The following is a 20,650-nucleotide window of genomic DNA, read 5'->3' as shown; positions in this document are numbered from 1 at the left end:
GAATGGAATCCGCTGTGTCAACACCACCTTCTTCAAAATTTTTGACAGAAATGGCAGTTTTGAGATGGGCCGGAAGTTATTGGGATACTTGGCATCCAGATTATGTTTCTTGAGCATAGGCTGGACCACCGCATGCTTGAAACATACAGGAACGGTGCCGGTGGCAAGGCAAGAGTTAATAACTAATTGAATGGAGGGACCAATAGCATCAAAGGCATCTTTGATGATCTGTGAAGGGATAGGATCGTGTGGGGCTGTTAGATCAGTGCGGGACACTGCTTGGAACCTGTCAAAAGTACCTGTGGGAATGGGTAAATGGGGTGAAGTGGGGGTTTACAATTGAGTTTATAGTATTAAACAGGATTCTAGGGCGGTTGGAGTGTTTGCTTATGATATCAGAGAAATGCTTAGCTTTGGCTTTTTTTGCTGCAGCTTGGAAGTTGGACAGTGCATTTCTGAATATTTCTAGGGAGACTAGAAGGTGGTCTTTTTTCCACTTGCGCTCTGCTCTACGGCAAACTTGCCTAAGATGGCGGGTGGAGATATCAAGCCACGGTTTAAAATTAGGCCGTCTGAATTTAAAGAGACCCTATGCAACTTTCTGCAGGAGACGATCGCTCCCTGTTTACATGTGGAAGTCTGAGACGAAGAACCACGCTAGCAAATTATATATTTAAATATAGCCTATACATGTATAAATATACACGCTAAAGCTGTCGGGGAAGCTCTGCAGAGAAAATGCAAGCATAAAACGAGCGAAAACGAAAAACGAAACCGAAACCAGAGATGAAATTGCCAATCCTGCATAGTTCCTCTTTAAGAGGGGCCACAGTTTCAAGGATGGCTGAACAAGATGTGTTGAAGAGTGATATTAGCTCATCAGGGCTGGAGCAGGGATCATGGGCAGCGATGGAGGCTGTGATAGCATTTTCCAAGTAACATTCAGAAAACGTACTCGCAGTAAAAGAGTTAATATGACTGGAGTAGTGGCCAGGGGATCTGGCTGTAGACAGTGAGTTAAGTAGTTGAACATTGAACACAATAGGCATATCGTCAGAGAGGATGCATCCTCAATGCTTAAGTTATCAATGGAGAACTCATGGGACAAAATCAGATCGAGTGTGTGCCCATGAACATGGGTCGCCTGATTTATGTGCTGGAGGAGACCGAATGACTCCATTACATGGCAAAACTCGCTAACCAAAGGTTTGCCTGGACAACAGACATGAATATTAAAATCACCCAAAATCAACAAACGGTCGTAAGATGAAGCAAAATGAGACAGAAAGTCCGAGAATTCTTGTATTTGGGATTTGGGATTTGGGAGGCCTGTAAACAAGTGCGCACATCAGTGGTGCAGTGGCAGATTGTACTTTTACGCACTGTACTTCAAAGGAAGAAAAGCTCCCGGCAGAGAGTGTTTGTACCTTAAGCTGATTTTTAAAAAAAAACCTCGGAGTGCTTATGAATGAACAGTTTGTAGGGCAGAGATCGCCGAAAACAGATGTGTCACCGGCGCCGGAGCTAATCCATGTCTCTGTTAAAAACAGCATGTCCAGATCTTGCTGTGTGAAAAAGTCATTTAAAATGAAAGTCTTGTTAGACACGGACCTGCAGTTCAGTAGCGACACTTTAGCCGCAAGGTAGTCCGAAGGCTGTGCAAGTTGAGAGCGTTGCAATTGGCGAATGTTCAGTAGGTTCACACCGCCGCTTCGGACGCGCAGTCTTGGTGGAGCTGCAGGACAATCAGGCGTCATTGACCGGGCAGGAGAGATGGAGAGATGGCAGGAGTATCTCGGATCCCACGATCGATGGGCCAGGTAGAGGCCTCTGCTTCCTGCAAAGTCGATGGAGGGCCGGCGAGGTGATGGTTCCGCAAGGGAGACACTCGCAAATCCCCTGATCCGCACTCGAACACCGCCGCGATTTCCTCGCTTTCTGCGCCGCCTTCGGCATCGCATCCTGCTGTGGGATGCGCAACAGGGGAGCCGGAGAACGCAGTCCGCAGGAGAGTTGATGAACGTCGGTTGACATCTGGAGTGTGGGCCAAGGCATCCAGTGGATTGTAGCTCTAAGGAGCTTTGGAGATGTATCAGAATAGAGCGATCATAAGTCCTTAGGGCATCGGCGGAATGCCAGAGCGACAACAAGAACACAGACAGACACAGCTGAGTTCTGACAGGTAGGGGCTGACGGCAAGCCGCCAAACACACTGGCGCCATTTGCTTCACTACCGCTATATCTAAACGATGCATTTAAGATTAAATGCATCGTTTAAAAATGAGCATAGCACTCTAGAATCTTTGGTTAGCACTACGGTATGACGTTAGCAAAAGCCTGACGTTAAACTAAATTAGCCTACGTAAGCTAGCAGGCTAATGGTACAAAATAGTTTCACTGGCAGCTAATATATCAGACCAGGCGTTATTAGCGGGTACAACAATGGTATAACCAGGTAGTAAATCGTTTATTTTCAATCTACTTTCTACAAATCCAAGCTAAATAACTTCACAGAAATGACATTTCAACAGATTTGGCAGTCATTTACCGATATCGGCAGCCATGTTTGTTTTGTTTTCACAGCTGATTCAGACGTGGCCGCAAAGGATTATGGGTAGAAGGCAGCTTGAAGTGTACATCGATGCTGCCTTCAAAATTGACCGTTATTGGGGGCGCTGTGGCACAGCAGGCTACAGCGTCCGTACCATTTACGGGTCCGAGTGCCCACGGGGACCCAGGTTCGAATCCGGCCTGCGGTCATATCCCGATCCCGCCCCATCTCTCTCTCCCACTTGTTTCCTGTCTACCTCTTCACTGTCCTATACTAATAAAGGAAAAAAAAGGCCAAAAAATATACTTAAAAAAAAAAAAAAAAATTGACCGTTATTCAGGAAATCTAAGATCTCTTAGAAGGCAGCAAAAATTTTTTTTTCGGTTTTGAGCGGCCTTCGCTGCCCTGCTCTCTAGTTAGATATCTTAGAAGGCAGCAGTTTTTCCCGATTCGAACGGAGCCTTGGACTTCTTTGAGACTTCAGGGTTAAGACTTGAGACTTGCTTGTGAATTGCACATACACTATATTGCCAAAAGTATTGGGTCACTCACTTGCCTTGACCCCCCTAATGACTTAAAGATGAACTATGCAAGTTTTTTTTGCTTAATTTGCCTTAACTCTCTGGAGTCTAACTCCCCCCCTGGGGATTTTAAAAACTGTTCCAAACACACATCTGATTCTCTGAGTTTTTATACTAGAAACACATAAGTGACACCATTAGAATCCTTTAATCAACTAGTTTCCAATATGTATCAATGGCACTTTGCAAAAACAATGAATACTGTCAGGAAACAAAAATGTGTACAGTGATGTTAACTCAATACACAGAAAACATAAATTCTATTTAAAGAAAAATAGTTTATTGACTGAAAATTGCAATATGAAGAGCAAAAATTAAGAGCATTTATTTTACAATACGTGTGGGGTTGAAGCTCCTCAAGGATAGGAGCTTACCTATGAAGGAAGGTTGATGCAAATGCACTCACCTGACATACCCAAACTTGACCAGGTCATGGATCATTACTATAAATGTAAAGGTCAATTTAATGAATTTAAAAAATGGCATGCATACTAGATGCATCCTAGAGCTGTTGGAAATGGGGAGATTATCAGAAGGCTGAATTAACCAAGACAGTAACTGTAAATGGGTGGTTGACGTTTTAGGCCGAAAAAAAGTTTTTGAAAAAAAATTCAGATATTATGCATGGAAATCACTTAGTTATGTTGTACTGACTCTCCCATTCCCAAAATATGTATGATCTTTTAGAATTTGTATTGGAATTCATATTTATTCACTAATGTCTTGTGTTAGTGACTAAAATTATCATATGGTGTGACATGAAAGTTATTGTGTGTAAAACTATGATGGGGTATATATTTTTTATGTGAATCAGTGTATCATAATCTTCTATCTTTACTTCATCAAGATCTAGCATTTCCTTGTGGAAATGTATTATATTTTACAGTATATTTATTCATCAATACACAAAGTAAGGCATTTGTCCTTAATCTTTCAATAAACTTCATATTAATTTGGACATATCTTGATACAAAAGAAATTAAATGCATACAATGTTTGCTGACCCTATTTCCTATCTGTTACGTTCAGATTTGTATGATTTAGACTCCGAAAGCCTTTTTATTTTCATAATTTCTTGATGTTTCTTGATGTCACACCAAATGATATGGTGTCACACCATATGATAAATTACACCAAATAGCAATCTGTTGACGCAAAAATGTGAATATATGCATTTCACAAACAATAAATCACAGTTTAAGACAAATATATCACATAAAGGATCACTGTTAAAAACTCAGAACTTTGTAAAACAGAATTCCACCAGCTATTGTATAGCACTTGGGTAATAGGTGCCACATATTAAATAATAAATGTTAACAAAATGTTAAATATGTTAAAATATGTATAACACTAAACTATTAATGAAACATATGTTTGAAAAAAACATTATTTATGTAGGAAAATGCAGATTATATCATATAGTGTGACAAATAAATCATATGGTGTGACAGCAAAACCCCATCACACCATATGATATGGGGTCACTCCATATGAGGTTTCATGCACTTAGCAGAACAATGAGTCTTGAGGCTACATGCTAGGACCAAAATCATATGCTCACTTTAACATGGTAACATAGATGTAAAGGTAATTTTGACCAAAAAACTATTTACTTTTGAAATTTTCCTGAAAAATGGGTCACACCAAAAGACAGCGAAAAGTGGAACTGAGATAGGAGTGCTGGAAATACTTGATTTACTGAAAGAAATATGAGAGATAACTAAACACGTAAACTTTCAATGTCCTTCTGAGAAGTTATTATACTTCCTGAATGAGGAAGGACCCCCTATCCCTAAAGGTCTCCACACAATTGCACATTTAAAAAACATAATTTAGGGTCACACCATATGATATTGATTTTTGGGACAAAATGTTTTTGTTTATGGCTTGTTCAAAAATATTATGCCTGGACTTTAAACACTACAGACTTACAAGTAGACATATTTAGTATTCATTGTATTTAAGTAATGGGAAAATATATTAATTAGATTTTTTTTTAATTCGAAATCAAACTTTATGAAATGGGCTCGGGACAGTCACGCCATATGAGCTTTTCCTGGTTTGGCTGAACATTTTGAGAAATAGGAATATGACTGGCATGAATGGTCCATATGTTCATATAAAGCAGGTTTTTCTGAACAATATAACCACATTTATTTGCAGATTAGACATTTCTTTACTTCAGTTTGACACTCTGGACCAAAAAAAGGCCATGTCATTTCAACCACCCAAATACAAATATTTATGAAATCATACTTTATAGATAGATAGATAGATAGATAGATACTTAATTGATCCCCTAGGGGAAATTCAAGATACAATATATTACACTTGTGTTACACATAAGGTAACGCATACAATAACGCCACATTCACATCAGATATGTGATGTACGTTCCGGGACAGCTGATATGTGTAGGCCTACGTGTGTCCATCTGTCCATCTAAACCTAGCAGATGATGGGGTGTAAATGACGTTTATGTCTGTAAAATAGATTATTGATCACCAAGGGGAAATTCAAGAAAGAAGGATAGGTGAGAGATTACTCTGCACATTTAGGACATCCTTGTCTTTCTCTTTATTCAGATGCTACCCATCTTCCATATTCATGCCATCATCATAGTCCATGGGGTCATATGGTTGCCAATGTCCTGCAGTTGGCTGCTTCCACCAGTTGTGTACTGCCATCTAAAATAACAGAAGCAAAAAAAACAAGCCTGGTAGTGAATAGTTTGTTTAGTTTTATTATATGTCACTTACAAATAATCTTAAACACCATCACACTTTTCACTGAAAGTGTTATCAGTGGCTGCTTTATTAGCATTCTGGATTGAATGCAGTAACAGGTTTGCTGATCTGATTTTATTTATTTATTTTTTTTAAAGGGGGAAAAAGAAGCCCTTTTCTTTAAAAGGCTACTTCTACCATGTTTGTAGGCTTGCCTACATCTCTGCTTCTGCACTAGTTGGTCGCAGCATATAGGCTATCCAGCGTTTCTCTTTCTCCTCTGACATATTTACATTATCGCAGCGTTTCTTTTTCTCCTCCGACATATTTTAATTATCGCAGCATTTCTCTTTCTCCTCCGACATATTTTCATTATCTTAGTTTGGCTCTCTACTTCAGCTGATCAGCTGTGCTGATTGAAACCACTTGATAGCTGGATAGTTAATACGTTAATCACGCCGGTAGGAGAGTTTAGATTCCCCACGTGTTTTCTAAGTTTGCAACCTATATGTAAACAATGTTGGGAAATACGTTTCATAATCCATTGGGACTGAAGGAACAAACAATCAGCATAATGATCCTATGCAAATTTCAACAGCCAGGCGTGTTATGACATTAGATGAGGGATCTTACCATAACTTCAGTGACTAGTTTGCTCACCTCGATTAACAGTGAGAGAGTTACAATTTCGTTGTTGTGGTCCCTGATGCCACCGATGCTTCCAAGTGAACCGACTGCACGAGCAAAACACACACACAAAAACTGATAGCTAGGTTAGCTCACAAGCAAGATGGCTACAGTAGCCTACAAACAATTAGCCTACTATTGAAATTGTGCCACATATTTCCACGGAATAACAGGTTTATTTGAATAAAATACCGATTAGCTACTCGACAAAAAGGATGCACGGGAGTTCATTTTATGGAGACAACGCAACGCAAGCGACATTTTAGCTAGTTCCTGTATAGCCTAAATGACAAGCAACATCGTTCACAATAGACAAAATATTTTAAGTTTCGGTCTTGTTCTTGGCTGACATATAGTAACCCCACAAGAATGACTGAAAATCATGCATTTAGCCTACTAAAGATTACAGTGTGCTAAAATATTGAACACACATGAGGCTTAGCCACACACACACACGGTGCTACCGGCAAAAATAACTTAGCTTAAAATAACTTAAAAATAATATGTTTTAAAAATTATTATGAAGTAATAACATGGAGAACAACTAATAACCTCATAAAATATTTACCCAATCTCTGTTGATCCCGCATTTTCTCCTTCAGACGACATGAAGGTGAATGTGATGCGCTTCTTTCTGCTTTTCCTTGAGCTGAAGAAGACCTCAACTCTCGATTCACACAAATCCCTTAACCAATCATACCACTGGAAAGCTTATGATTTGACTTTTATGAGGAAGTTTTCAATGATAAAATTAGTTGGGTCATGGCGGAGTCATTGACTGACAGGTAGGCCTAACAGCTGTAGCCTAAGCCTGAGCAACCAGCCATTTCTCTCAGGGACCTGCAGGAGTCACTCTTATGACGTCAACTGATTCGTTTGGGGGGTAGGGGGAGTTTTCAGTGAGTGCTGAAAATAACGAACTTTTTCATCTTATTTCTGCCTTAAGGTATCGACAAACATTCAAAACAATACATCGACTTGTCAAACATGTATTTCCGCTATACATTTTGTGTTAATCATAATTACAAATTCAACTTGGAGTATGGGCTTTAAGGTTTGTTCAAGAACTCTTCCAGAGTTTTTACCTCAAACAACACAAATCAACACAAATAAATGAACAGATAACTCAAACGTGCTGTATTCTATGTCAAAAAAAAAACAACCACAGACTATCAACACGGTCTGACACGAATGACACATGGCTTAGTGCGAACTGAATGTATGACCAAATGATTTGATTCGTGCACGAAGCGCCATCTGGCTATCATTATGTGTAAGTAACAGCGTCCCAGTCTGAGGACTCAGCGGTCTTTTGACCGCCTCAGCCGCGCTTTAAGTAGTTCACACCAGCACGGCGCTTCTAGTAGGACTTCAAAGCGGTCTTAGCACACATAACCAGCTTCGAAGCAGATTTGGTTGGCAGCATAAGATGCAAGGTGATCGAGCCACGCTAAAGCAGAGCCACTTTCGTTTGACAGCATATGACTTTGAGCAACGCTAACCCACTGAGCTAGGATACCCCACAGGGGCTACACATGCATTTGTTGACAAGCCGAACTATGCAGAAGGAGTTCTCGCGTCTTGGGCAGACTCAGACTGCTTGCATTGTGAGTGACATGTCTTCATCCCAGGTAGAGTGGCATACATTTCAGGATATCATATGAATGTAATTTCATGTTTGTTTTTTTTTTTTTTTTCAAAAGGCAAAAGATTGCGTAGCTCACGTTTATACGCATTTATAAGTCATTATACTGTTTACAGAATGGATATGCTAATTCAATTGTTTGTGTGGTAGGTAATGGCATATATCCTCAATATTATAATATGAAGCTATCTGCAAAGTAGAAAAGTCGATTTGCATTATAGCCTGAGGCAAGACACTTTCACCAGAAGAGTAAATAAACAGACATGACAGTCACTATCAGTAGGCAATAGCCTAAAAGATTATTTTGTCTGTCTAATCATGATTTGCTTGCAAGAATGTAGGCTAGCCCCTACCAAACTTATACATGCGGTGCCATCTGTTTGTTTGTCTGTCTTTTTGTTAGCAAGATAACTCAAAAAGTAATGGATGGATTTTGATGACATTTTCAGGGAAGGTCAGAAATGACCCAAGGAGGAAACGCTTAAACTTTAAGAAGGATCCGTATCACCGTCGGGATTCCAGAGCCGTCTATGTTTTTCACTTAGCGGTGTAATGGCATGGTATGGCCGTGGTGGCGATCTGAATAGTTTAGGTTCAAATGTATGACAACCTAGGAAGAACAATACAGGCGGAGGTCTGCACTCTCTGATTCTTATAGTTGATTCTTGTATACGAGGCAATTATCGGTCAGCTTCCTTGTTATGTCTGCACCAACTAGTGAGATAATTTACGCTCTAAGCAGGTCTATTCTTTGTGATGGTCCCTCCGAAAGTTCAAAGTTAGGCATGGCAGCATTTAAATCTGGAGCTCTTCATCTCATTAATAGATGTTAAGGTCTTTGCCGTCACTGCTGTGCTATCTTTTTCCTTTGGTCAATGTTGTCTTTTGTCTTTCTGTGTCCTGCCCTCTTGGCCAGGGCCCACTTGTAAAAGAGGTAACAATCTCAATGAGTTCTTTCCCCAGGTTAAATAAAGGTCAAATAAAACAGTAAATTCTGTATTTATGACAGGATTTGCATGAAAAAAAGGTTTCGGAAAATGTTTAAGTTTGGGTGGTTGCAGGCAAAATTAGCTTTACATTTTACTTATGAAAGCCACAAATAGCTTTTCTGATTTTTTGGTAGGCCGGCTCAACAGAATGTCTACAGGGAATGCACAATTGAAATCGTTTCGTGCAGAAGGTCAGCTGTCCATTTCACCGACCGGGACTGAGCCGGGAAGAACAGAAAGCACCAGACCTTGGAAGTAACCAGAACCATCTCATCTTCCCATGTGTGATGGAAACACATATCCACGGTACCACAGTGTGTACATATTTGATCTTTCTTCTCTTGCTTTTTTCTGATGTAGTTTACTAATATAGCAAGTTGACACTTATATTTTTTATCTATGGCATTGTTAGTAAGTTGGACAAAGCTATGTCCTAAATGGATTTTTTTTTTTCGTTTTGTTTTTTTAATGTCAGATATGCAATATTTCACAGATTTCATAGACATATTTTTCAAAACTACTCTGCTTTTTTTTTTTTTTAAGTTGTACTAATCCTGTACCATTTACCTTGTCTGGTAACCATTGAAGTGCCACTGACTAAGGTGTGCCTGATATGCCAGATGCAATGTTCATGAATTGAACATGTGAACTATTACTTTTAGCAGACATTGATTTTTTATATTTAAATAATAGCTTATGCTGGGTCACACTGATGTGTTCTTTATTCCCATAAAGGTTTTCCTTTCCTTTTTTTAAGACCACTATTATTTTCACTGTGAGATCTATTCACTCTAGAGATAGGATGTAAATTACCATTACACTAAGACATTAGACAAGACACAAAATAAAGAAAACAAAGAATACTTTGCAGTTGTGTTTACTTTTTTACTTTTGACAGTAAAAGATTTCCCTTGTCACTATCTGCCCTTACAGGGTGTTGGCTTTTGTGTGCTCCATGATGGCCATTAGAGCTAGCCACGTCTCCTGGGCCGTTGGGATGATCTGCTTGGCCGGCAAAATGAAACCGTAGCGACCTGTGTCCCTCAGCTCAAATGTGTAGGAGTACTTGATGCCTTGGTTATACGTCCAGTCAATGGTGCCACCACTGGCCTGGTCTGTTGGACATTAGATTCAATGCAAATAATCAGACAAGATTTATATCACATTTTGCTCTCTTCACAAGCTGTGACAAATGGAGGTGTTATAACACAATGACTTCACAAATGTTCAGAAAAGGACTTTTTACACTATACACATGTGGTAGGTCTTATCTACAAAATTATATTTAGCATGATTCACATGAAAAAGCCCGTTATGATGGTTACTTACAGATGGTATCGATAATACTGCCATATCGGTAGCGTGTACCATAGAGAGAAGCCAGGTCAGTTATGGCCTTAAATGCTAGGCTCTTCTGTAATGGTAAAATGTTAAAGTGATTAATTGAATTCAATTTTATATGCAGAAGTAGAACTTAGTTGTTTCTGTTTAGAAATAATGCTTATAGACTTAAAATCCTAAAGGCCGGCTACATAATAAACCTTTTATTCAAGTATATTCTCACTCCTTTAAAAAACACCCCAAACCTACCAGTTCCTCATGGTCTTTCACAGGTGTTGTGGTATACCCATAAGGGTATAAGAGCATTTGAGAATAGCTGTGTATGGATACAAAGGCTTTGAGGTTTCCATGAGCCAGAACAAAGTCCACAATTGATTTCACTTCAGACTCAGAATGAGCACTTGGTCCACGGTATGTCTCAGAGCAAGGATATCCACTTGCACCAGCACCTATACAAGAAATTCATTATAAGAAATGATCATTTAAAGCCTACCATCAGAACAGGAGCATGGAGGATGCCATCTCTACAGCACTTCTTCCTCCATCCTCATCAACAGGTTAGATGCAAACTGCATTATGTTGTCTTTGTACATTGTACTTTGCACAATGACAGTAAAGTTCAATATAATCTCATTTAAACTAAAACAACCTTTAACGTATGATCAAAGATGCTTTCCAAAAAATGGACACCACCAATATAATGTGTAAAGTTATAACAATCAGCGTGTTATCTTTGTTTTTAAACAGCTGATGCTACTTATAACTTACCAAGGGAGTCTTAGGAATGAAAGCAATAAAGTGAGAAATATCAGCCTTCAATACTGTCTCAAATACTTCTTAACTGAATGCATATGTACTGACTCGATTAAATTAATTCTGGACTCTCTATCCGACCACATAAAGACGTGGGGATACTTCGGTTTAGCTTTAGAGACCCTCTACTCACTACCACGTAAGTGTAGTGTTGTTTGGAACAGTAGAAGAGGTATAAAAATAGCGTTTTGTAGCGGCGAAAGGACATGCCCGGGTCACTTCCAGGCTAACGAGTTTTGGCTAAAAACGGTGAACTCGAACTTTCTCAAAATACATCCGAATGACATGATTTTGGTGTCAACTCAACGTATGTACTCCCAATAGTCCGAAACATTTATCTAAAGTGCATTTCACTCCAGATTATCCCTTTAACAAAGTTTTGTGCGTTAGAGATTCCTGCAAATTGTTACAGGACAAACTAAACTGACTTCCCCAATGCTTCCCCGCAGCACATTTCATTTTAAAAGCATATCATATAGGATGAACAAAGTCTATGGACTTGCTTTATTAAATCCAGTAGCCTAATAATTAGACTATGTGCCACGTCCGATTTCGCAAGTGATGTAGGCTACATTTAAAAATCGACAGCCGTCTGTAAGACTAAGGCCAAAACTTATTTATCGTAGCCTAGGCTACTGTATTCACCCACACACTATCCACTTTCTCGAAAAGAATGAAAGAAGGCAGTAGACTAAAGATATGGACTGCGAGAGTATAGCTTAGCCTACAGCAGCTTTCAGACACTCAAGGTGAAGAGGTGCTCCATATCAGTGTGCTGCATTATTGTGACGGGCTTTGTTGCAGGAAACATTCTTCAACACTCCGTGAAAGACCTCCGATGCGCACTAGCTATAGTTATGGGACCGTAACTCAGGAGGATATAATTGAGCCTATAGAATGTACCGCATAGGGCATATACCCTGAAATGACGTTTCATAGCGCTCAATCTAGCTCACGTTCAGAATGATAAAATTTGAAATGTTGCGTGGGAATGAGCATATGCTGTTGTGTGGTCAGTTAAACGAGGGCCTTTTTTTTAACCGTGTTGCCTTTTCAGCGTGTGGCTTAATGCCTAGATGAAGACGTTGAAGTTGGTGCGTTAAAATAAAAAGTTTGGTAATCGCTGCCTTAGGCTTTCACTATATTCTTTCACCCGGAGCAGTGGCATAGACTTTGTGTTGAAGCATTTACTTTTGTACCACTTCATCCCATTTATTTTTGTACCAACTTTCAGTCTCCATCGGATTTGGAGACGCATAAAGACGCTTAAAGACGGTATAGGCCTACAGACGGCCGATGTCGGCGCAGCAATTTAGGCCTACAGTACATAACACACTATCCATTGTAACAGCTTCATTAAGAGCAATTGTCTTGTGCGATCATTCCCCCTCCCCCACACTCGTCTAACCAGTTCACTAACGACTGCCCCCCCTCCCTTCCCCCTCTCTCGATAGACTGTGAGCCTGACACTAATTATGTAAATGTGAAAATGTGAGAATATTCTTAATTTTTAAATATTTTTTGGAGCGATTCATACGTTTTATTGATGGGATCCGGAAAGGATCACAGAGTGGGATGCGAACCCGGGTCGCCGGCGTGCTATGCAGGTGCCCTAACCAGTAGCGTCACAGCTAGGATCTTTGAATTGTTTTGCGCCTATGCCTGCTTAGTAGCCTATGCTTTGGTTTGCAGAGTAATCCTCATGAAAACGTAGGCTATATGCCTATTTTCGCTGGGGGCAGAGACATTTTTCAAAGTTAATACCTAGGCCCTCTACGAAATACAGTAACCTACAAATTTTAAATCTTTTAATCGTATTTCCGTATATTCGAAATTGCACAGTGAGCAGTGGAGAACAGTGAAACTAAATATTGGTCGTTTATCCGGTCGTACCATGCCTACCAGTGCATGGCTTTGAATATTTTAACAGTTGCCAACAAATATAAGGGATTCAGTCAGTCAAGTTTATTTGATATTCACGGCATGCACTTAAAGGAACACTTCACCGTTTTTTCATATTAAACTATGTTATTCCCCTAATTAAGACAAGTTGATACCAGAGGAGGCTCGTCCATTGAGGAAAGGGAGGACAATCCTCCCTAAACTTTTCAGGGAAATTAAAATAATAAAATATACATATATTTAACCAACGTCCTAACTAAAACAACATAGAACTAATTGCTTTTCAAACGCAATGTTACTGAAATTAGTCAAATTTGTGAAAGCGACCCCTATCGCAATTGAAAATTACTGCACGGAGGATCTTCCTCCTCAAGATCCCCATTAGCGCCCATTATAAACTCTCCAGACCCCGCGGCTCGTGGATACCATTCAAGTGAATGGCCGAAGGGAGGAAGATCCTCCGCGGAAGTGCCTCCGTCAATGAACCAATCAGTGGAGCTCATGCTGCTAATATCCAATCAGAAATGCAGGATAACTGTACACATCAGTTGGCATGCCGCAGGACAGTCGAGCATGTGGATCGAAAATGAACTTAATTAACTTTTCAGTTCAGTTGCTTAGTTGTTAATAAATCAAACGTTTGATTGAGCATCCAACTTTGTGTCACTCACTGGACTTACAAACAGGGTCAGAACGGCAGAAAGACGTATAAGAAACTCCAATAGCAAGCAGCTAGCTAGGGTAAGTCTGTCAGTTAACTTAGCAAAGGAGAGAGCAATGAAAATAGATGTTGCCTCGTACCTAGCAAATGAATGAACGTCTGAATGAAGACATTTCTGTAAGTATTTAGGTCTAATTTAGTTGAAAACAAATTGAAGCTAATTTTAACAAGATTAACTAGCCAGATTGAATCGTAGCCTTCACTAGCTGAACGTCATGTTGCCGTTTTGCACACTATCAAGCTTTCATGAAAACGTGAGCCTCCATGAGCATATTAGGGGCTGTTGTCTAGGGCTACTTGAATATTTTTCAGCCTAGCCTAAATGTCTGTCTGTGATATTGTTTTGGGTTAGATCATGATTGTGCAACTGGTTTGGGGGCATCAAAGTAGAGCCAGAATACTTTGCTTTAGAAGTTTGACACTTCTACCCAGCTGCTCACAATTCACGTTATCAATTGGCTGAAAACTATAGGAAATGTCAAAATAAAAGTCCTTGCACATTTTCAGTCCATGAATTATGTCTTGCAGTAAAGGGGTATAAAACAGTACAGGATACCAAAAGTATACTAACAAGCTGGGGTACAAATAATTGTATTTATTAATTCCAATTTACTTACTTTGGCATTAAATCATATCCATAACCATAACGTGGGCTTAACAACTTCCCTCTCTGAAAGACCCCGACCCCCCACGCACACACCTTCCTCCGTTAATTCTGAAACCACCAGCCGCCACTGGTTGATACATACCTCTCACGTTTCAATGCGTTCACTCACTGGCTCTGGCGCGCGGCGCAACTTTCATAGCACTTAGCTAGCCCAATGCATTCATTAGGATCCAAACAGAGATGAAGTTAGAAGCGACCAAACACCTCCATGTTTTCCCTATTAAAATACAGTTACACGAGCAGTCACACGAGCAACTATGGTGAGACAAAATAAAACGTGGTGCATTTCTAAGCAGATAAGAGGGATAACTTTATTGTGTGGCGCAATAATATCCTCACTCTTGCACTTTCAGTTTCACTTTGGAGTGAGGATATTACTGCATAGAGTCTAAGTGCTCCCAATATTAATCCCGCCACACAATATAGTTATCCCTTTTACCTGCTTAGAAATGCATCACTTTTTATTTTGTCTCACCATACTTGGTCGTGTGACTACTCGTGTAACTGTATTTTAATAGGGAAAACATGGAGGTGTTTGGTCCGCAATGAATTAATGAATAATCTAAGGTTGCCTATCGAGTCTTTCAGGTTGAATTGAAGGCTATTTCCTTCTGATAGGCCTATAGGCGATTTTCTAAAACCATTCTCATTCATTTCAACAATGGTTTATTGAAACGTCGTTTGATTAATTTCGCCAGTCATCACCTTCATTTTAATGATTAAATGAGATTAAAGGAGTCGACTATTGACGGATATGCGGTCTTCATCATTAACTCATTGGCTGCCAGCCATTTTCAGTGCAGAGCGCTCCATACTGCCAGACGTTTTACAGCATTTTGACTGTTTTTCTAAGATCCACCGAACAGTGAGTTTTATGACTATGTAAACACACAAGCCACCAAATGAAAGAGTAGACTCTCTTCTTTCACCAGGAAAAAACGGTTTGTTTCTATCGTTTTCCTTCTTTAGTAATCGTCAGTAGAACATGGGTTAGTTTTGCTAAAAGTTTTGACCAAAAAATGGAGAAAACTATCTTTTTGTGAAAATCAACTTTTTAACGTTAGCTTTTCAGTAGTATGTCAACCACGATTGCACTGTTATCTCGTCAGTCTCGTCAAGGTTGCTAGGGACTCTGATGGTCGCTTTAGACTCTGAACAGGACGGTAGACTTAGCAAGCTAGCACTAGCAAAGTTGTTGTTAGTCTATATAGCAATATTCATTTATTCGCTGGACCACGTGCAAACTAGATCCACTGTGGTCGATCTTCAGTATGTTTGCTTACTTTATGTCTCTGCATGTTGGCTCTGTAGGCAGATACTAATCATCCAAATGGCACTGCTGCCATCTAGCGGTTCGGATCGCTAGTACAGTCTGTTTACAAGCCAGATCGTTCCCAAGCCCACCCATGACCCCTACCCATTGACAAATGCAATTGACATCTATAGACGCATGTGTCTAAATTGACGTTTAAAGACGTCAATGGCAGTGAATGAGTTACATGCAGTTGAAATGCGGGTTGAAACTTTCTGCCACCTGGTGGTTGTTTGGGTACATTGCCTTTGCCTCGAAAAAAAATCAGCTGGACAGCCTACGTGATCTCTTCGGGACTGCCGCGGCAAAAGGTGCATTCTTAACCCATTTTACCTCGGCAAAAAATACAAAAAACAAATAGATCTCACCAGATCCGTAGAGTTTGTGTCTGTGCGTCTCTTACTGGAGACGTCCGTAGGAATAAACAGCCTATGTGTCTTTTTGTCTTCCTTTCCGTTCTTCTTTCCCCGTTAAACAAGTCTCTTATAGAACGTATAAATAATACGTTAACTCCCAACACAACTATAACCAACTATGATTTAACTCTCTATGGCTGCAGCCCACAATACTGGCCCCACGTATTTGAAAAGCACAACCGCACTTGCTGTCCCCTCCACCCACAACGCACCCACCTATGTAAAGTGACAGGTATCACTGGCAGCCCAGGCCTTAAAGAGACACCCCTCATTTTTACCCCAAAACACAGTGGACAATATATATATATTACACTGGTATACATATGAATGGCATTCCTCATACATACATAAACATTACATGAAGTCAGTGTAATATTTTCTTGTGTAATAATAAGCATTGAATGCTTTACATTAACACTTCAATTAATGTGACGTGTCACAAAGTCTCTTGAGCAACAGGATATACCAGATAGTCTCTTAAAGGTACATTATGTAGGATTTTAAGTGTTTTAGTACCTCAAGTCAACGTCTTCATTCATAAATAGATCCTCTTTGGTGTAAAATAACATATGCCAATGATCTGACTTGTCCTACTGGCCGAAGAATCACTTCCCGGCATTGAAAGGGACGTTCGCAGGAAGGCTTCCATGTCTTTCCGGTGTATAGAAAAATATAAACTGCCGAGAGGGACATAAAACACTACCGCTACCGCTAAACACTACCGCTAGGGAAAAACGCGTTTTTGCATTTCGCGTTACACAGAGAAGCAGCGTGAAGATGGTCATACTTAACCTACAGACAAGCACTGCACTTAGTGACATAGTTCATGCCTTTAGAGCAATACAAGCATTAGCCTATACTGTCATGTCAAGTTGTTAGCTGCTGCTATGCTAATATTACGATAGTAAGCTAATGTAAAAACAATATAAGCATGACAATGTAATTCACTATGTTGCTCGAGGAGTAATTACTCATACATGATCATGTAAGTTATTCCAAAGTTCTTTGAATAATTTGTATCATCACCGGAAAGAAAACTCGATGAAGTGGTAGAAGACATCTTGAATGAATCTCGACCCATTCAACTTCCCGTAGCTCTAGCCATTGTTGCAACGCACATTTGAAAACGTGTGGCGCTAGAGTGTGCATGCAAAATCAAATCTAACCACTAGATGGGAGCAAAAACGACATAGTGTACGTTTAATACCGTAAAGCAACAGATACAGTACAACAAACCTCCAAAACCTGCATTCCAGTTTCGGTTGGGGTCTACGCCAACACAAGTAGGGTATCCAGGGTTAGGTCTTCTGGTCTTGCGCCACATACGATTCTTTGAACACATGAGTGCTTGGAGTTGGCTTGAATTTTGACTACAAAATCTGAAATTCATATTGATGTATCCCTGGAGGTAACAAATAAACATGTACACTTACAGAGTTATGAGTGAAATGGTAACCATCTGGATTGGTGACTATTTCAAGGAAGATGTCCATGTTGTCAAGGATTGCAGTAAGAGCAAGGTCGTGTCCATAGTCCGTTACAATCTGATCAATGAAATGGAACCATGTACATATTACAAATCAACAACAATTTCAGCGACGCAAAAATTCTGAGGGCAAGTTGTGCCAAACATGTTTTTGTTAAAAAATATGTATTTCTTTACAAGATTTACATTTCTCAAAATTATATTTTAATAATTTAGCAGAAGTACCATTCTGGAGGGTATTGTATGCTGAGGAAATACCCTCTGAATTTGCTGCAAATCTCATAGTACCCTCTAGAATTATCGGCACTTTTGGTAAAGTTTATTGAACAGAATAATCTTTTGGTGAATTATGGGGCTTTTCCAAAAGGTGAAACTAAAAGGTAACATTAATGACATTACAGTTGTTTTCTTCAGTGTTGCTATGGCAATCGGCTTAGCAAAACCAGACGTCACAAAGACAGCTTCTTCCCCCAAGCCGTCAAGCTATTAAGCTGTTGAACACTCAGGAATAGCACCCACTCTTAAAACAAACAAGCCAATCAACCTGTTCTGCTCATCTACAATATCATATGCACTTGAATACATTAACATTGCAGTGAACTGCCTTGCACTATATTTATATTTAATCTTAAACATCAGTCTATACTGATACTGCACCATTCCCACCCTCTTTTAACTGTGTATTGCATCCTGCATCTTGCCTGTGCCTGTTGGGGTGTCCACGACCATGGCAACCTTGACAGGACAACAAGGCTGCACTCCCCCTCCGGACAATTGCATTACCTTATCCCACCCATAGCATCTATTTAATAGGGCCTTGCAACTATGGGGCAGCCGCTGCTACAGCGGCCGCACCTCGGTGCTCGGGCCCTAAATAATAACAATCTGAGCAAAAACGATAGGGCCTTGCACCTGTGGTGCAGCCGCTGCTACAGCGGCCGCACCTCGGTGCTCGGGCCCTAATAATAATCTGAACAAAAACAATAGGGCCTTGCACCTACGGTGCAGCCGCTGCTACAGCGGCCGCACCTCGGTGCCCGGGCCCTAAAAATGCTAGGATTTCAGTCCTCTCACCTGCAGCTGGCCCATTCAAAAAGCCTATTAACCCTAATTTGCCATTGAAAGAGCCACTCACTAAGTGACCCATTTAGTCTGACTTTTTTCCAATTTGTAGTAAAACTACATAACATTTTTGAATGTTTTTTTACTTATATGGAGCCAACACCGTTGTTTTCAAGGTACAAACTTCAAAAGCCTAAGCTAGATATATTTATAGTGTGTTTTTTACCTTTGACCTTCGAAAATCATTTTTTAAATAGTTGTGTATACACTGAATTATAATTTTAAAAAAAAGTAATTTCATTACACCCACTTCATTCTCATATAATTATTGTGGAGGACCTCTGGAATATAACCATATGTGCCACTTTTGAATACGTGTTCTTAGTTAGATGTTCTTATGTCGCTTTGGACAAAGGCGTCTGCTAAATAACCATAGCCATAGCCATAGCCATAGATGAAAAACTTAAAAATCTCAAGGTATAGCAGACTGCCTCAAAGTGCCTGAAAAGGCCCCGGACCTCCAACTGTTAACAGACCTCCGAACGCTGGGAAGGCCCGTTCATGTTATTTGCCATTGTCCTTTTGCAGATAATGTGAGGTATTTTACATTTTCTATGAGCAGTTTTGTGAGTTTTTAAGTACAGTTGTAAAGAAATGGAATATAAAGATTTAACCTTCTTTGCAAACCAGGTTCCACTGGCCTGTGTGACCCACTCCCGAGAATGTATTCCAGTATCAATCCAGATTCCTGGACGATTGGATCCACCTGTGCTAAACTAACAGAAATGAATGGAACACATCATTACATGAATATATCAGCTGTAACATGATCTCCTTTATGGCCTGTGCAGACTACATGATTTTTTGTCTTTCACGATTATCTTTTACATTGTCAACATGGGAGTCGTAGGAGATTCCCAAAAAATCTGACATGCTAGACTTTTGGTCGTAATGCCGTAGAATGTCGCAGACAATAAATTGCGGGTCGTTGAACATGTCACATTACAAGACGCTTCCTCCTTCGAACGTTGTTCCCGACTTTGAATATTCCGACACGACGATGGAAACTTGTCGGCCACGACACAATCGTGGCAAAATCGGGCTGAAATCGTGTAGTCTGCACAGGGGTATCAACCGTTCATTCCGACATATCCCCACTCCGACATTGACGTCCAATTGTCGTGGTGGAGGCATGTCTCTTTATGGAAAAGGTCCCACCACTCTGACATTTTCTGTTTTCATGGTCGCAGTGGCGGTATTTAACTTTTTTTTCAAACAACGTGCCATTCCGACATGAGGTCATTAATAGGCTATTAATGTCATAACTATTAGGCTATCATTAGGCGTACTAGGCATGGCTGTAGGCAGCTATGAGGCCACTGAGATCTGGACCTCATCAGTTTTGAGAGCTGGAAATACATGTGTTCGCTAAATATCGGTATATCGTTGTGCATGTTGCGTGCGCGACTCGGGGAAGTGAAAGCAGTTCTATAGACATTGCAAGTTTTCATGGTGACCATCGGTGCAGCTGTAGCTGATTGTGAAAGCCGATTGAAAATACATAAGTTTAGAGCGAACGTTTCAACTATGTTTGCCATGGGTAGTAAAAAAACACTGAAATAAAACAATAGCCTAAATAACTGTAGTGCGTAATGGACACGGCTCTATCGTAAATAATTTTCGAGGTTCACCATTTGGTAGCCTAATATGACCTAGCTATCCTTACTGACAATAATTTAGATTGAACA

General features: G+C 40.1%; 2 protein-coding genes across 3 annotated transcripts in view; one reads left to right on the top strand and one right to left on the bottom strand.

The window, feature by feature from the left end:
• Positions 1–10,927, top strand: part of cep41 (centrosomal protein 41) — an 88,991-nt gene extending 78,064 nt beyond the window's left edge. The window contains exons 12-13 of one of the 2 annotated variants that reach the window (XR_009940433.1): positions 9,317–9,496; positions 10,116–10,927. Coding sequence is in view for 1 of the 2 variants with exons in the window: in XM_062547675.1 (XP_062403659.1) it covers positions 9,317–9,441 (125 nt within the window). In the remaining variant the exon portion in view is untranslated. Of the gene's footprint in view, positions 1–9,316; positions 10,032–10,115 lie in introns of those variants that run through there. The other variant, XM_062547675.1, reaches the window with a different exon arrangement.
• The window catches only part of LOC134094225 (carboxypeptidase A1-like), a 30,726-nt gene continuing 20,129 nt past the window's right edge, over positions 10,054–20,650 (bottom strand). The window contains exons 6-11 of the mRNA XM_062547673.1: positions 19,577–19,678; positions 17,788–17,898; positions 17,591–17,684; positions 10,773–10,972; positions 10,512–10,596; positions 10,054–10,297 (exon numbers count right to left, since the gene is read on the bottom strand). Coding sequence (XP_062403657.1) covers positions 10,110–10,297; positions 10,512–10,596; positions 10,773–10,972; positions 17,591–17,684; positions 17,788–17,898; positions 19,577–19,678 — 780 coding nt within the window. The 3' untranslated portion in view covers positions 10,054–10,109. The remainder of the gene's footprint in view (positions 10,298–10,511; positions 10,597–10,772; positions 10,973–17,590; positions 17,685–17,787; positions 17,899–19,576; positions 19,679–20,650) is intronic.

Source organism: Sardina pilchardus, chromosome 10 (assembly GCF_963854185.1).
Source record: "Sardina pilchardus chromosome 10, fSarPil1.1, whole genome shotgun sequence".
In the NCBI taxonomy this organism is placed as follows: domain Eukaryota; kingdom Metazoa; phylum Chordata; class Actinopteri; order Clupeiformes; family Clupeidae; genus Sardina; species Sardina pilchardus.
Note: the sequence above shows the minus strand (reverse complement) of the source record. Positions and strands in the feature narration are given on the sequence as shown.